At 51.9% G+C, this 13793-nt stretch overlaps 1 protein-coding gene across 3 annotated transcripts in view; it reads left to right on the plus strand.

Annotated features, from left to right (window-relative positions):
* The first annotated feature begins 12238 nt into the window (after window positions 1-12238).
* LOC140399308 (uncharacterized) overlaps window positions 12239-13793 on the plus strand; it is a 69077-nt gene continuing 67522 nt past the window's right edge. For 2 of the 3 annotated variants that reach the window (XM_072488813.1, XM_072488815.1), the window contains exon 1: window positions 12239-12461. In XM_072488813.1, the coding sequence (XP_072344914.1) occupies window positions 12355-12461 (107 nt within the window). In that variant the 5' untranslated portion in view covers window positions 12239-12354. The remainder of the gene's footprint in view (window positions 12462-13793) is intronic. The other variant, XM_072488814.1, reaches the window with a different exon arrangement.

Consider the following 13793-nt stretch of genomic DNA (forward strand, 5'->3'; position numbering starts at 1 on the left):
CTGAGGTGCTAGGACGATACCCAGATGTATTCCAGCCTGGTGTGGGGAAAATATAAGGGGCCGTAGCCCGTATCCAAGTTGAACCAGGAGCCACGCCGCGCTATTTCTGGGCGCGCCCAGTGCCTTATGCCTTGCTCGAGAAGGTAGAAGGGGAGCTCACTCATTTGGAGAGTTTGGGTATTATCAGGCCCGTCCGTTTTGCTGACTGGGCAGCACCAATTGTACCTGTAATGAAGCCAGATGCCACAGTTCGCTTGTGTGGCGACTATACAGTGAATACGGTTTCCCGACTCGAGCGATATCCAATGCCTCGCATAGAGGATCTCTACGCGAAACTTGCAGGTGGACTCTCGTTCACAAAATTAGATATGAGTCACGCCTACCTGCAGTTGGAGCTGGACCCTGCCTCCCGACCATATGTAACGATTAATACACACCGGGGCCTGTATGAATATACACGGTTGCCCTTTGGAGTATCCTCTGCCTGCGCAATTTTTCAACATGTTATGGAGGGCATTTTGAGAGGTTTACCACATGTGGCTGTCTACCTAGATGACGTTTTGATTACAGGGACGTCGGAGCAGGAACATTTGGAAAATCTAGAGGCTGTCCTTAGACGCCTTTCGGAGGCTGGAGTCCGTTTACGTCGCACAAAGTGCGTATTTCAGGCAAAGGAAGTAGTCTACCTAGGTTATCGGGTGGACCGCGAAGGTCTGCACCCCGTCGCAGAGAAGGTGCGTGCAATTCAACATGCCCCCTCCCCGACTGACACTTCGCATCTTCGTTCTTTTCTTGGTCTCGTAAACTATTACGGGAAGTTCCTCCCCAATCTGGCAACTACGCTGGCCCCTTTGCACCTTCTGCTAAAGAAAAATCACACCTGGGTTTGGGGTCAGCCGCAAGAAACCGCTTTCCGGCGGGTAAAGCAACAATTGTCGTCGTCTGGGTTACTAACCCACTATGATCCTGGAAAGCCTTTGCTCGTCACATGTGATGCATCCCCGTATGGTATTGGGGCCGTCCCGTCCCACAAGATGGAGAACGGGGCCGAACGACCGATAGCTTTCGCCTCCCGCACATTGACTGCAGCGGAGAAAAAGTACGCGCAGATCGAGAAGGAGGGCCTGGCAGTGGTTTTTGCGGTGAAACGCTTCCACCAGTACATGTACGGCCGCCATTTCACTATCGTGACTGATCATAAGCCCCTGCTGGGACTTTTCAGAGAGGATAAGCCAATACCGCCCATTGCTTCTGCACGGATCCAGCGCTGGGCTTTGTTGCTTGCTACATACGAGTATTCTCTGGAGCACAAACCAGGTTCGCAGATAGCAAATGCCGACGCACTGAGCCGATTGCCTTTATCGACCGGCCCCATGTCAACCCCCACGACCGGTGAGGTGGTTGCAACCCTAAATTTTATGGACACCTTGCCTGTCACGGCATCACAGATCCGTGAGTGGACCCAGACAGAGCCAGTCCTGTCAAAGGTTCGGCACATAGTCCTGTATGGTGGGCAGCATAGACAGTTCCCAGGCGAGTTGCGGGCATTTTCCTCCAAGCTGTCAGAATTCAGCGTGGAAGACGGCATCCTCTTGTGGGGGACGCGTGTGATTGTCCCGGAAAAAGGCCAGGAGCTGATACTATCAGACTTGCACAATGGGCATCCAGGCGTGACCAAAATGAAAATGTTGACCCGGGGTTATGTCTGGTGGCCAGGCCTCGACACCGACATTGAGAAGGTGGCCCAAAACTGCTCCATTTGCCAGGAGCATCAGAAGCTTCCGCCGGCCGCGCCCCTACATCACTGGGAATGGCCAGGGCGGCCTTGGGCACGCTTGCATGCAGATTTCGCAGGCCCTTTTCATGGATCCATGTTCCTTCTACTAATTGACGCCCAGTCCAAATGGCTAGAGGTGCATAAGATGCAGGGGACAACGTCCTGCGCAACAATTGAAAAGATGCGTTTATCGTTTAGTACGCATGGCCTCCCCGAGGTGCTGGTCACGGATAACGGCACTCCATTCATGAGTGAGGAGTTTGCGAGGTTCACGAAGTTGAACGGCATCCGCCATATCTGCACTGCCCCTTACCACCCGGCTTCAAATGGGTTGGCAGAGCGCGCAGTGCAGACATTCAAAAGAGGCCTAAAGAAGCAGTCTTCCGGATCAATGGACACGAGACTGGCTCGCTTTTTGTTTACGTACAGGACCACCCCCTATGCAGTGACTGGGGTAGCTCCCGCAGAACTCCTAATGGGCCGGAGACTTCGCACCCGCCTTAGTATGGTTTTCCCGGATATTGGCGCAAAAGTACGCCGCACACAAGAACGGCAGGGACAGGGATTTTCTCGGCATCGGTCGATTCGGCAGTTTGCGCCCGGTGACCCAGTGTTCGTTCGGAATTTTGCTGGTGGTGCCCAATGGGTTCCTGGGGTAATCTTTCGCCAAACGAGCCCTATATCTTATCAAGTGCAAGCCCAGGGTCGTCTCCAGCGAAAACATGTAGACCACGTTCGGTCCAGAAGACCATCCCCTCAAACGATTCCCTGCCCCCGGAGCTCATTTCAACAGCCGCAGAGACCAGAGACAAGGGAAGGTAGTCCTCACAATCTTCCACTGGTGCCTCGCTCGAAGCCTGCGCAGGTCGTTACGGGACCGAATGGAGATAGAGACGCTGACATGACGGAGGCAGCAGACTCTGACTCCGAGATGGAGACACAGGATGCATCAGAGGGGGAATCCTCGGGTCCACGGGCCGTGGATGTACAACCGCGCCGTTCATCACGGAAGCGCCGGTCTCCGTCTCGTTACACGCAGCCTGATCCAGCGCCACGTGCAAATGGTGTCCGGCCAGCGGCCAAACGAGACCGACGCCCTCCTTCGCCAGGGTTTTCGATGGATTCCTTGGACTTTGGGAGGGGAGGGATGTTATAACCTGCCTACTTACCATTGGCTGGGGACTAATGACTATCCCACAATCCTGTGGGAGTATGAGCTTCCCCAATGAGGGGGGCGGAGAAACCACTAGTAAACTCCTAGTATAAATAAAGCTGGCCAGTTCAGGAACCAGCAGGAAGGAATATGGAGCAAGGGAAGTTGCTGCTACTGTTATGTATATATGTTATAGTAAATAAATGTTATTATTTTGTATCCTTAAAACTCGTGCTGGATTCTTCGTGGCCCTTCCAAAACATTGTTTTTTTTTTAAATATTTTATTGAAAATTTTTGGTCAACCATCACAGTACATTGTGTATCCTTTACACAATAATATAACAGTATAAATAACAATGACCTGTTTTATAAACAAAGAATAAATAATATATAACAAAAACGAAAACTAAAACTAAATGGCAACTGCCTTGTCTCAGATAAACACTCTCCAAAAATATGATTTAACAGTCCAATATACAATTATTTATAGCAACGACCTATACGTATTATACATATATATTAACAACCCTGAGAGTCCTTCTGGTCCCTACCCCCCCCCCCCCCCCCCCCCCCGTTCCAGCTTTATAAACCCTGCCATATCATTTACCCAGGTCTCCACCCCCGGGGGCTTGGCTTCCTTCCACATCAACAGTATCCTGCGCCGGGCTACTAGGGACGCAAAGGCCAAAACATCGGCCTCTCTCGCCTCCTGCACTCCCGGCTCTTGTGCAACCCCAAATATAGCCAACCCCCAGCTTGGTTCGACCCGGACCCCCACTACTTTCGAAAGCACCTTTGTCACCCCCACCCAGAACCTCTGTAGTGCCGGACATGACCAGAACATGTGTGTGTGATTCGCTGGGCTTCTCGAGCATCTCGCACACTTATCCTCTACCCCAAAAAATTTACTGAGCCGTGCTCCAGTCATATGCGCCCTGTGTAACACCTTAAATTGAATCAGGCTTAGCCTGGCACACGAGGACGATGAGTTTACCCTACTTAGGGCATCCGCCCACAGCCCCTCCTCAATCTCCTCCCCCAGCTCTTCTTCCCATTTCCCTTTCAGCTCATCTACCATAATCTCCCCCTCGTCCCTCATTTCCCTATATATATCTGACACCTTACCGTCCCCCACCCATGTCTTTGAGATCACTCTGTCCTGCACCTCATGCATCGGGAGCTGCGGGAATTCCCTCACCTGTTGCCTCGCAAAAGCCCTCAGTTGAATATACCTGAATGCATTCCCTTGGGGCAACCCATATTTCTCAGTCAGCGCTCCCAGACTTGCGAACTTCCCATCCACAAACAGATCTTTCAGTTGCGTTACTCCTGCTCTTTGCCATATTCCAAATCCCCCATCCATTCTCCCCGGGGCAAACCTATGGTGATTTCTTATCGGGGACCCCACCAAGGCTCCCGTCTTTCCCCTATGCCGTCTCCACTGTCCCCAAATTTTCAAAGTCGCCACCACCACCGGGCTTGTGGTGTATTTCTTCGGTGAGAACAGCAATGGGGCCGTCACCATAGCTTGTAGGCTAGTCCCCCTACAGGACGCCCTTCCCAATCTCTTCCACGCCGCTCCCTCCTCTTCTCCCATCCACTTACTCAGCATTGAGATATTGGCGGCCCAGTAGTACTCACTTAAGCTCGGTAGTGCCAGCCCCCCCCTATCCCTACTACGCTGTAAGAATCCCTTCCTCACTCTCGGGGTCTTCCCGGCCCACACAAAACTCATGATACTCTTTTCGATCCTTTTGAAAAAAGCCTTCGTGATCACCACCGGGAGGCACTGAAACACAAAGAGGAATCTCGGGAGGACTACCATTTTAACCGCCTGCACCCTCCCTGCCAGTGACAGGGATACCATGTCCCATCTCTTGAAGTCCTCCTCCATTTGTTCCACCAATCGCATTAAATTTAACCTATGCAATGTACCCCAATTCTTGGCTATCTGGATCCCCAAGTAACAAAAGTCCCTTGTTACCTTCCTCAGCGGAAAGTCCTTTATTTCTCTGTTCTGCTCCCCTAGATGCACCACAAACAACTCACTTTTCCCCATGTTCAGTTTATATCCTGAGAATTCTCCAAACTCCCGAAGTGTCTGCATTATCTCTGGCATCCCCTCCACCGGGTCTGCTACATATAACAACAAATCATCCGCATACAGAGATACCCGGTGTTCTTCTCCTCCTCTAAGTACTCCCCTCCACTTCTTGGAACCCCTCACTGCTATTGCCAGGGGCTCAATCGCCAGTGCAAACAATAATGGGGACAGAGGGCATCCCTGCCTTGTCCCTCTATGGAGCCGAAAGTATGCAGATCCCCGTCCATTCGTGACCACACTCGCCACTGGGGCCCTATACAACAGCTGCACCCATCCAACATACTCATCTCCAAAACCAAATCGCCTCAGCACCTCCCACAAATAATCCCACTCCACTCTATCAAATGCTTTCTCGGCATCCATCGCCACCACTATCTCCGCTTCCCCCTCTGGTGGGGGCATTATCATTACCCCTAGCAGCCTCCGTATATTCGTATTCAGCTGCCTCCCCTTCACAAACCCAGTTTGGTCCTCATGGACCACCCTCGGGACACAATCCTCTATCCTCATTGCCATTACCTTGGCCAGAATCTTAGCGTCTACATTTAGGAGGGAAATAGGTCTATAGGACCCGCATTGCAGCGGGTCCTTTTCCTTCTTTAGGAGAAGCGATATCGTTGCCTCAGACATAGTCGGGGGCAGCTGTCCCCTTTCCTTTGCCTCATTAAAGGTCCTCATCAGTAGCGGGGTGAGCAAGTCCACATATTTCCTGTAAAATTCAACTGGGAATCCATCCGGTCCCGGAGCCTTCCCCGCCTGCATGCTCCTAATTCCTTTCACTACTTCCTCTATTTCAATCTGTGCTCCCAGTCCCACCCTTTCCTGCTCCTCCACCTTGGGAAATTCCAGCCGGTCCAGAAAGTCCATCATTCTCTCCCTCCCATCCGGGGGTTGAGCTTCGTATAATTTTTTATAAAATGCCTTGAACACTCCATTCACTCTCTCCGCTCCCTGCTCTATCTCTCCTTCCTCATCCCTCACTCCCCCTATTTCCCTCGCTGCTCCCCTTTTCCTCAATTGGTGGGCCAGCAACCTGCTCGCCTTCTCCCCATATTCGTACTGTACACCCTGTGCCTTCTTCCACTGTGCCTCTGCAGTACCCGTTGTCAGCAAGTCAAATTCTACGTGTAGCCTTTGCCTTTCCCTGTACAGTCCCTCCTCTGGTGCCTCCGCATATTGCCTGTCCACCCTCAGAAGTTCTTGCAGTAACCGCTCCTGTTCCCTACTCTCCTGCTTTCCTTTATGTGCCCTTATTGATATCAGCTCCCCTCTAACCACTGCCTTCAGCGCCTCCCAGACCACTCCCACCTGGACCTCCCCATTTTCATTGAGTTCCAAGTACTTTTCAATGCACCCCCTCACCCTTAGACACACCCCCTCATCTGCCATTAGTCCCATGTCCATTCTCCAGGGTGGGCGCCCTTCTGTTTCCTCCCCTATCTCCAAGTCCACCCAATGTGGAGCGTGATCCGAAATGGCTATAGCCGTACACTCCATTCCCCTCACCTTCGGGATCAATGCCCTTCCCAAAACAAAAAAGTCTATTCGCGAATAGACTTTGTGGACATAGGAGAAAAACAAAAACTCCTTACTCCTAGGTCTGCTAAATCTCCACGGGTCTACTCCTCCCATCTGCTCCATAAAATCTTTAAGCACCTTGGCTGCTGCCGGCCTCCTTCCAGTCCTGGACCTCGACCTGTCCAGCCCTGGTTCCAACACCGTATTGAAATCTCCCCCCATTACCAACTTTCCCACCTCTAGGTCCGGGATGCGTCCTAGCATACGCCTCATAAAATTGGCATCATCCCAGTTCGGGGCATATACGTTTACCAAAACCACCGTCTCCCCCTGTAGTTTGCCACTCACCATCACGTATCTGCCCCTGTTATCCGCCACTATAGTCTTTGCCTCAAACATTACCCGCTTCCCCACTAATATAGCCACCCCCCTGTTTTTCGCATCTAGCCCCGAATGGAACACCTGCCCCACCCAACCTTTGCGTAGTCTCACCTGGTCTATCAGTTTCAAGTGCGTTTCCTGTAACATAACCACGTCTGCCTTAAGTTTCTTAAGGTGTGCGAGTACCCGTGCCCTCTTTATCGGCCCGTTCAGCCCTCTCACGTTCCACGTGATCAGCCGGGTTGGGGGGCTTTTTACCCCCCCCCTTGTCGATTAGCCATCCCCTTTTTCCAGCTCCTCACCCGGTTCCCACGCAGCTGTGTCCCCACCAGGCGGTGCCCCCCCGCCCATCCCACCCCATACCAGCTCTTCCCTCTCCCCAGCAGCCCAATAATTCCCCCCTCCCACCCCCCCCCCCCCGCTAGATCCCCCACTAGCGTAGTTACACCCCCCATGTTGCTCCCAGAAGTCAGCAAACTCTGGCCGACCTCGGCTTCCCCCGTGACCTCGGCTCGCACCGTGCGACGCCCCCTCCTTCCTGCTTCCCTATTCCTGCCATGATTATCATAGCGCGGGAACCGAGCCCACGCTTCCCCCTTGGCCCCGCCCCCAATGGCCAACCCCCCCATCTCTTCCACCTCCTTTCCTCCCCCCACCACCTCCTGTGGAAGAGAGAAAAGTTACATCGCAGGATTAATAACATAAAACTCCTCTTTCCCCCCTTTTTACCCCCCTCTTCGCCCCCCATACTCGCCCCACCACTTTGTTTCAAACGTTCTTTTTTTAATAATCCACTCATTCCAATTTTTCTTCCACGATAAAAGTCCACGCCTCATCCGCCGTCTCAAAGTAGTGGTGCCTCCCTCAATATGTGACCCACAGTCTTGCCGGTTGCAGCATTCCGAATTTTATCTTCTTTTTGTGAAGCACCGCCTTGGCCCGATTAAAGCTCGCCCTCCTTCTCGCCACCTCCGCACTCCAGTCTTGGTATACGCGGATCACCGCGTTCTCCCACTTACTGCTCCGAGTTTTCTTTGCCCATCTAAGGACCATCTCTCTATCCTTAAAACGGAGGAATCTCACCACGATGGCTCTCGGAATTTCTCCTGCTCTCGGTCCTCGCGCCATCACTCGGTATGCTCCCTCCACCTCCAGCGGACCCGCCGGGGCCTCCGCTCCCATTAACGAGTGCAGCATTGTGCTCACATATGCCCCGACGTCCGCTCCCTCCGCACCTTCAGGAAGACCAAGAATCCTTAGGTTGTTCCTCCTCGCGTTGTTCTCCAGCGCCTCCAGCCTTTCCACACATCGTTTATGGTGTGCCTCGTGCATCTCCGTCTTCACCACCAGGCCCTGTATGTCGTCCTCATTCTCGGCAGCCTTTGCCTTCACAACCCGAAGCTCCCGCTCCTGGGTCTTTTGCTCCTCCTTTAGCCCTTCGATCACCTGTAATATCGGGGCCAACAGCTCCTTCTTCATTTCCTTTTTGAGTTCTTCCACGCAGCGTTTCAAAAACTCGTGTTGTTCAGGGCCCCATATTAAACTGCCACCTTCCGACGCCATCTTGGTTTTTGCTTGCCTTCCTTGCCGCTGCTCTAAAGGATCCACCGCAATCCGGCCACCTTCCTCTCCTTTTTTCATCCGTATCCAGGGGGGATTCCCTTCTGGTTCACTGCACAGTACTTTTAGCCGTTAAAATTGCCGTTGGGGCTCTTATTAAGAGCCCAAAAGTCCGTTCCACCGGGAGCTGCCGAAACGTGCGACTCAGCTGGTCATCGCCGCACCCGGAAGTCCTTACAAAACATTGTTAAGAATTGTTTAACTTAATTGTAAGCTATTTTCTGTGATGGTAATGTGTTTAATCTTATATTAAGAATAAAGTTTGTTTTAATATTAAAGATACATCAGCGGAATCACTTCTGTGGCGAAGTATCCTTTAATCACAGTTTTACAAATAAAAAAAAGTGGTTCTTGTCCGGTACCCTACCAAATGTTGGGGTCTGGTCCAGGATATTAACAATACACAGCAAATCATTAGCACACAGTAAATTCCCTCAAATAGCCATGTGATAATGACCAGATAATGGGCGCGATTCTCTGAAATGGAGACAGAGTGTTCGCGCCGTCGTGAACACCGTCGAGGTTCATGACGGCGCGAAACGGCCCCTATCCCGACCGATTCAGGACCCGAAAATGGGCTAGGAGCGGCGCCGCGTCATTTACGCGCGCCAGGCCTTGGCGCCGCGTAAAGGCGCCGCCACATACATGAAGCGGCCAGCGCCGCATAACTGCCGTCACCCGCGCATGCGTGGTTGCCGTCCTCCCCGAGTCCAACCCGCAAGAAGATGTCCGACGGATCTTGCGGGGCTGCGGAAGAAAGGAGGTCCTCCTTCAGAGAGGCCGGCCTGACGATCGGTGGGCACCGATCGCGGGCCAGACCCCATTTGAGGCCCCCCCCGGAGCAGCATCTCCCCTCCCCCACCCCCGCAGGCCACTCCCCCCCAGCGATCCCGCACTGTTCCCGCCGGCAGTGACCAGGTGTGAACGGCGCCGGGGGGAACCCGCCGTTTTGTGCAGGCCACTTGGCCCATCCAGCACTGAGAATCGCAGGGGTACCGGTGAATCGCCATTTTGGCTGTCTCGGGCGATTCACTGGACCGTGCAAAACGCGATTGTGCCGATCTGGCTGCTTCCGTGGCGTCGGACCGTCGTCGCGGGAAAATTTGGCGACCCAGGCGATTCTCTGAAACGGCGCTGGGAGCAGAGAATCGCGCCCAATGTTTTTAGTGATGCTGGTTGAAGGATAATTGGCCAAGACACACACCTCCATTGCTCTTGTTTGAAATAGTGAAATTAAATGAAATGAAAATCACTTATTGTCACAAGTAGGCTTCAAATGAAGTTACTGTGAAAAGCCCCTAGTCGCCACATTCCGGTGTCTGTTCGGGGAGGCTGGTACGGGTATTGAACCGTGCTGCCTTGGTCTGCTTTCGAAGCCAGTGATTTAGCCCTGTGCTAAACAACAGTGCCAGAGAATTGTTTTAAAGATCTGCCTGAGGGGACAGACAAGATCTTTGTTTAAGTCTCAAATGAAGACAGCTTCCTCGACAGCTGCAGCACCCTCTTAGTACTGAAGCGGTTATTCAATAAAATTATCTTTTAGAAGTGCAGTTATGTAGCCATTCTGTTTGGCCAAATGCAAACAGCTATATGAACCCAGCTTTGATTCTATGAAGGACCCTTTTCTAGTAGTTCGGATTTACAAGGACCAGATTTAATAAGATATTCTGTTTCCATTAGTTGGTATGTCAGTGACTAAGGGTCACAATTTTGAAGATGGTCAGCAAGAGAGCTAGGAGTGAGCTGAGGAAAAACTTCTTTACTCAGAGGGTTGTTGGGATTTGTAATGCGCTGCCTGGGAGAGTGGTGGAAGCGGATTCCATAGGAGGTTTCAAAAGAGAGCTGGATATATATTTGAAAGGGATTGATTTAAAGGACTACGGAGATAGGGTTGGGCTAGCTGTGTAGCTGTTTTGGGAGCCGGAGTGGACACGATGGGTTGAATGGCTTCCCAATTTACTGTAAAATGCTTTGAGATATTCTGAGGTTGTGAAGAGCAAAATGGAAGTACAAATCGTTGATTCTAAGCTTGGAATCAAACTTCAATCTCGACATCAGATTAAATAGCAAATGCTGGAAATAGTCGAGGTCTGGCAGCCTCTGCGAGAGAGACAGAATTAATGTTTCAGGTCAATAATCTTCAGACCATTTCTCTGAAGCTGCCAAAACCGTCCACTCCCAGCATTTTCTGTTTTTGTTTCAAACTCCCATGCAGCATCCACCATATATTGACATTGACCTGATGCCCTGAACACCTCAAAAAGGTTAGATGACTGTTACAACATCCAGTACAAAAGCAAAATGATTCCGCCGATGCTGGAACTAAAACCAGAAAATGCTGGAAAGATCAGCAGGTCTGGCAGCATCTGTGGAGAGAGAGAAAAACAGAGGTCACCTCTCATGTTTGTGACCTGTGTGACCAGATCTATCTGGCTGCATCACAGTCTTGTATGGGAGCTGCTCGGCCCAAGACTGTAAGAAACTTCAGAGAGTCGTGAACAATGCCCAGTCCATTACCCGAACCCGCCTCCCAGCCACTGACTCTGTCTACACCTCCCACTGCCTTGGGAAAGTGGGCAGCATAATCAAAGACCCTCCCACCCACCCGGTTTATTCACTTCTAACTTCCCGCAGGAGATCGGGTAAGAGATACAAAAATCTGAGAACATGCACTGACTCCAAAACAGCTGCTTCCAACCCCCCCCCCCCCGTTACCAGACTCCTGAACAACCCTCTTATGGACTGATCTGCTCTTCACACATCTTCTTTACTGAGTAGTACTACATTATGTGGAGATGCCAGTGTTGGACTGGGGTGGGCACAGTAAGAAATCTTAAAACACCAGGTTAAAGTTCAACCGGTTTATTTAGAATGACGAGCTTTCGGAGGGGCTGTTTACCACAGGGCTAAATCGCTGGCTTTTAAAGCAGACCAAGGCAGGCCAGCAGCACGGTTCGATTCCCGTAACAGTCTCCCCGAACAGGCGCCAGAATGTGGCGACTAGGGGCTTTTCACAGTAACTTCATTTGAAGCCTACTTGTGACAATAAGCGATTTTCATTTCATTTCATTTTCAGCTCCTACACCGAAAAGCTAGTGAGTCCAAATAAACCTGTTGGACTTTATCTTTTGGGCAGCAAGGTAGCACAAGTGGATAGCACCGTGGCTTCACAGCGCCAGGATCCCAGGTTCAATTCCCCACTGGGTCACTGTGCGGAGTCTGCATGTTCTCCCCGCTTCTGCGTGGGTTTCCTCCGGTTTCCTCCCACAGTCCAAAGACGTGCAGGTTAGGTGGATTGGCTATGCTAAAACTGCCCTTAATGTCCAAAAAGGTTAGGGGTTATTGGGTTACGGGGATAGGGTGGAAGTGAGTTGGTGCAGACTTCATGGGCCGATTGGGCTGCTTCTGCACTGTATGTTCTATGGTGTAAAACTTCTAACTGAATAGTACTACACACCTGTATGCTATGCCTGTGCCTATGTATTTCCATTGTGTATTTATGTTTGGCCTATGTTGTTCCATGTATGGAACGATCTGTCTGGACTGTAAGCATGGTGGTGCCGCCATCTTTTATCCTGGTGTCCAACTAGAGTGGAAGGCGCCATCTTTTACACTGGCAGCAGGAGCTGCTCCCGGCCTCCGGCGTCGCTGTTGCGGGAGTGCCCTCTGTGGCCGCACGGCGGCTCTGGTCCTCCCCGTCCGCGGGAAGAAACAGTCGCAGGTCGGCGAGGCGCGCGCGAGTCCTTCCCTCCCGACAACAATAGCAAGGGCCCGGCCTCCGCACAAAATCAACCGGCGAGATGTTCCCCCAACAACAGCATTTCCAGCAGCAGCTCCTCCAGCTCCAGCAGCTCATTCACCAGCAGCGGCAGCACCACCGCCACCCGCACCCGGGAGTCCCCACCCGGTAAGACCGACTAATCCAGGCCGGGGATGAGGCGAGGCCTAGCGGGTCTTCCCGCGCCAGGAGTCAACGTTTGGAGCCCCGTGTGCTTCTTTCTTTTTTTAAAGCTTGCACACCGCGCTCAGTTTGAACGAGCCTGTATTTGGGCCGGCTCTGAGGTGTGGAAAGCTGTCGCCCCCCCCCCCCCCCCCCTGACATAAAGGCACGGGGGGGGGGGGGTTGCGGCCTGAGGATGGGAACCTGTTCAGAGAGTCAACCCCATCCATCATCCAGGCTGACTCCCAACTGAGGGTGGGCTACACTGCCCTGGGTAGGGTCTTTGGGATGAGCCATTAAACAGACCCTTTTCCCTTGCAAAATATATACTTTATTCATCCATCCAAAAAAAAGGGGGCAGCATGGTAGCACAGTGGTTAACACTGTGGCTTCACAGCTCCAGGGTCCCAGGTTCGATTCCCGGCTTGGGTCACTGCCTGTGCGGAGTTTGCACGTTCTCCCCGTGCCTGCGTGGGTTTCCTCCGGGTGCTCCGGTTTCCTTCCACAGTCCAAAGATTTGCAGGTTAGGTGGATTGGCCATGCTAAATTGTACCTTTGTGTGCAAAAAAAAAAAAAGGTTAGATGGGGTTATTGGGTTACGGGAATAGGGTGCAGACTCGATGGGCCAAATGGCCTCCTTCTGCACTGTATGATCTATGTTCATAAAATCCCTGAAAGGAGTGTTGTGGTAGGTTTGGCACAGCGGTTAGCACCGCTGCCTCACAGCTCCGGGGTACAGGATTCAATTCTGGCCTCGGGTGACTGTTTACACTTTCTTCCCGTGTCTCTGGTTTCCCCTCTCAGTCTAAAGATGTACAGTTTAGGTGGATTGGCCATGCTAAATTGCCCTTAATGTCCAAAAGGTTAGGTGATAATCTTTGTTGTCACGAGTAGGCTTACATTAACACTGCAATGACGTTACTGTGAAAAGCCCCTAGTCACCACATTCCGATGCCTGTTCGGGTACACGGAGGGAGAATTCAGAATGTCCAAATTCTCCTAACAAGCACGTCTTTCGGGACTTGTGGGAGGAAACCGGAGCACCCGGAGGAAACCCACACATACACGTGCAGATTCCGCACAGACCGTGAGCCACGCCGGGAATCAAACCTGGGATCCTGGCGCTGTGAAACAACAGCGCTAACTACTGCTACTGTGCCAATAAGGTCAGGTCATGGGCATAGGTAGGGCCTTCTTTCAAGGGTTGGTGTAGGCTTGATGGGCTGAATGGCCTGCACTGTAGGGATTCTATTCTATGAAATACATTTCAAATTGTCATAATGGGAAAGTACAATGACG

Source organism: Scyliorhinus torazame, chromosome 22 (genome assembly GCF_047496885.1).
Source record: "Scyliorhinus torazame isolate Kashiwa2021f chromosome 22, sScyTor2.1, whole genome shotgun sequence".
NCBI classification, from domain to species: Eukaryota; Metazoa; Chordata; class Chondrichthyes; order Carcharhiniformes; family Scyliorhinidae; genus Scyliorhinus; species Scyliorhinus torazame.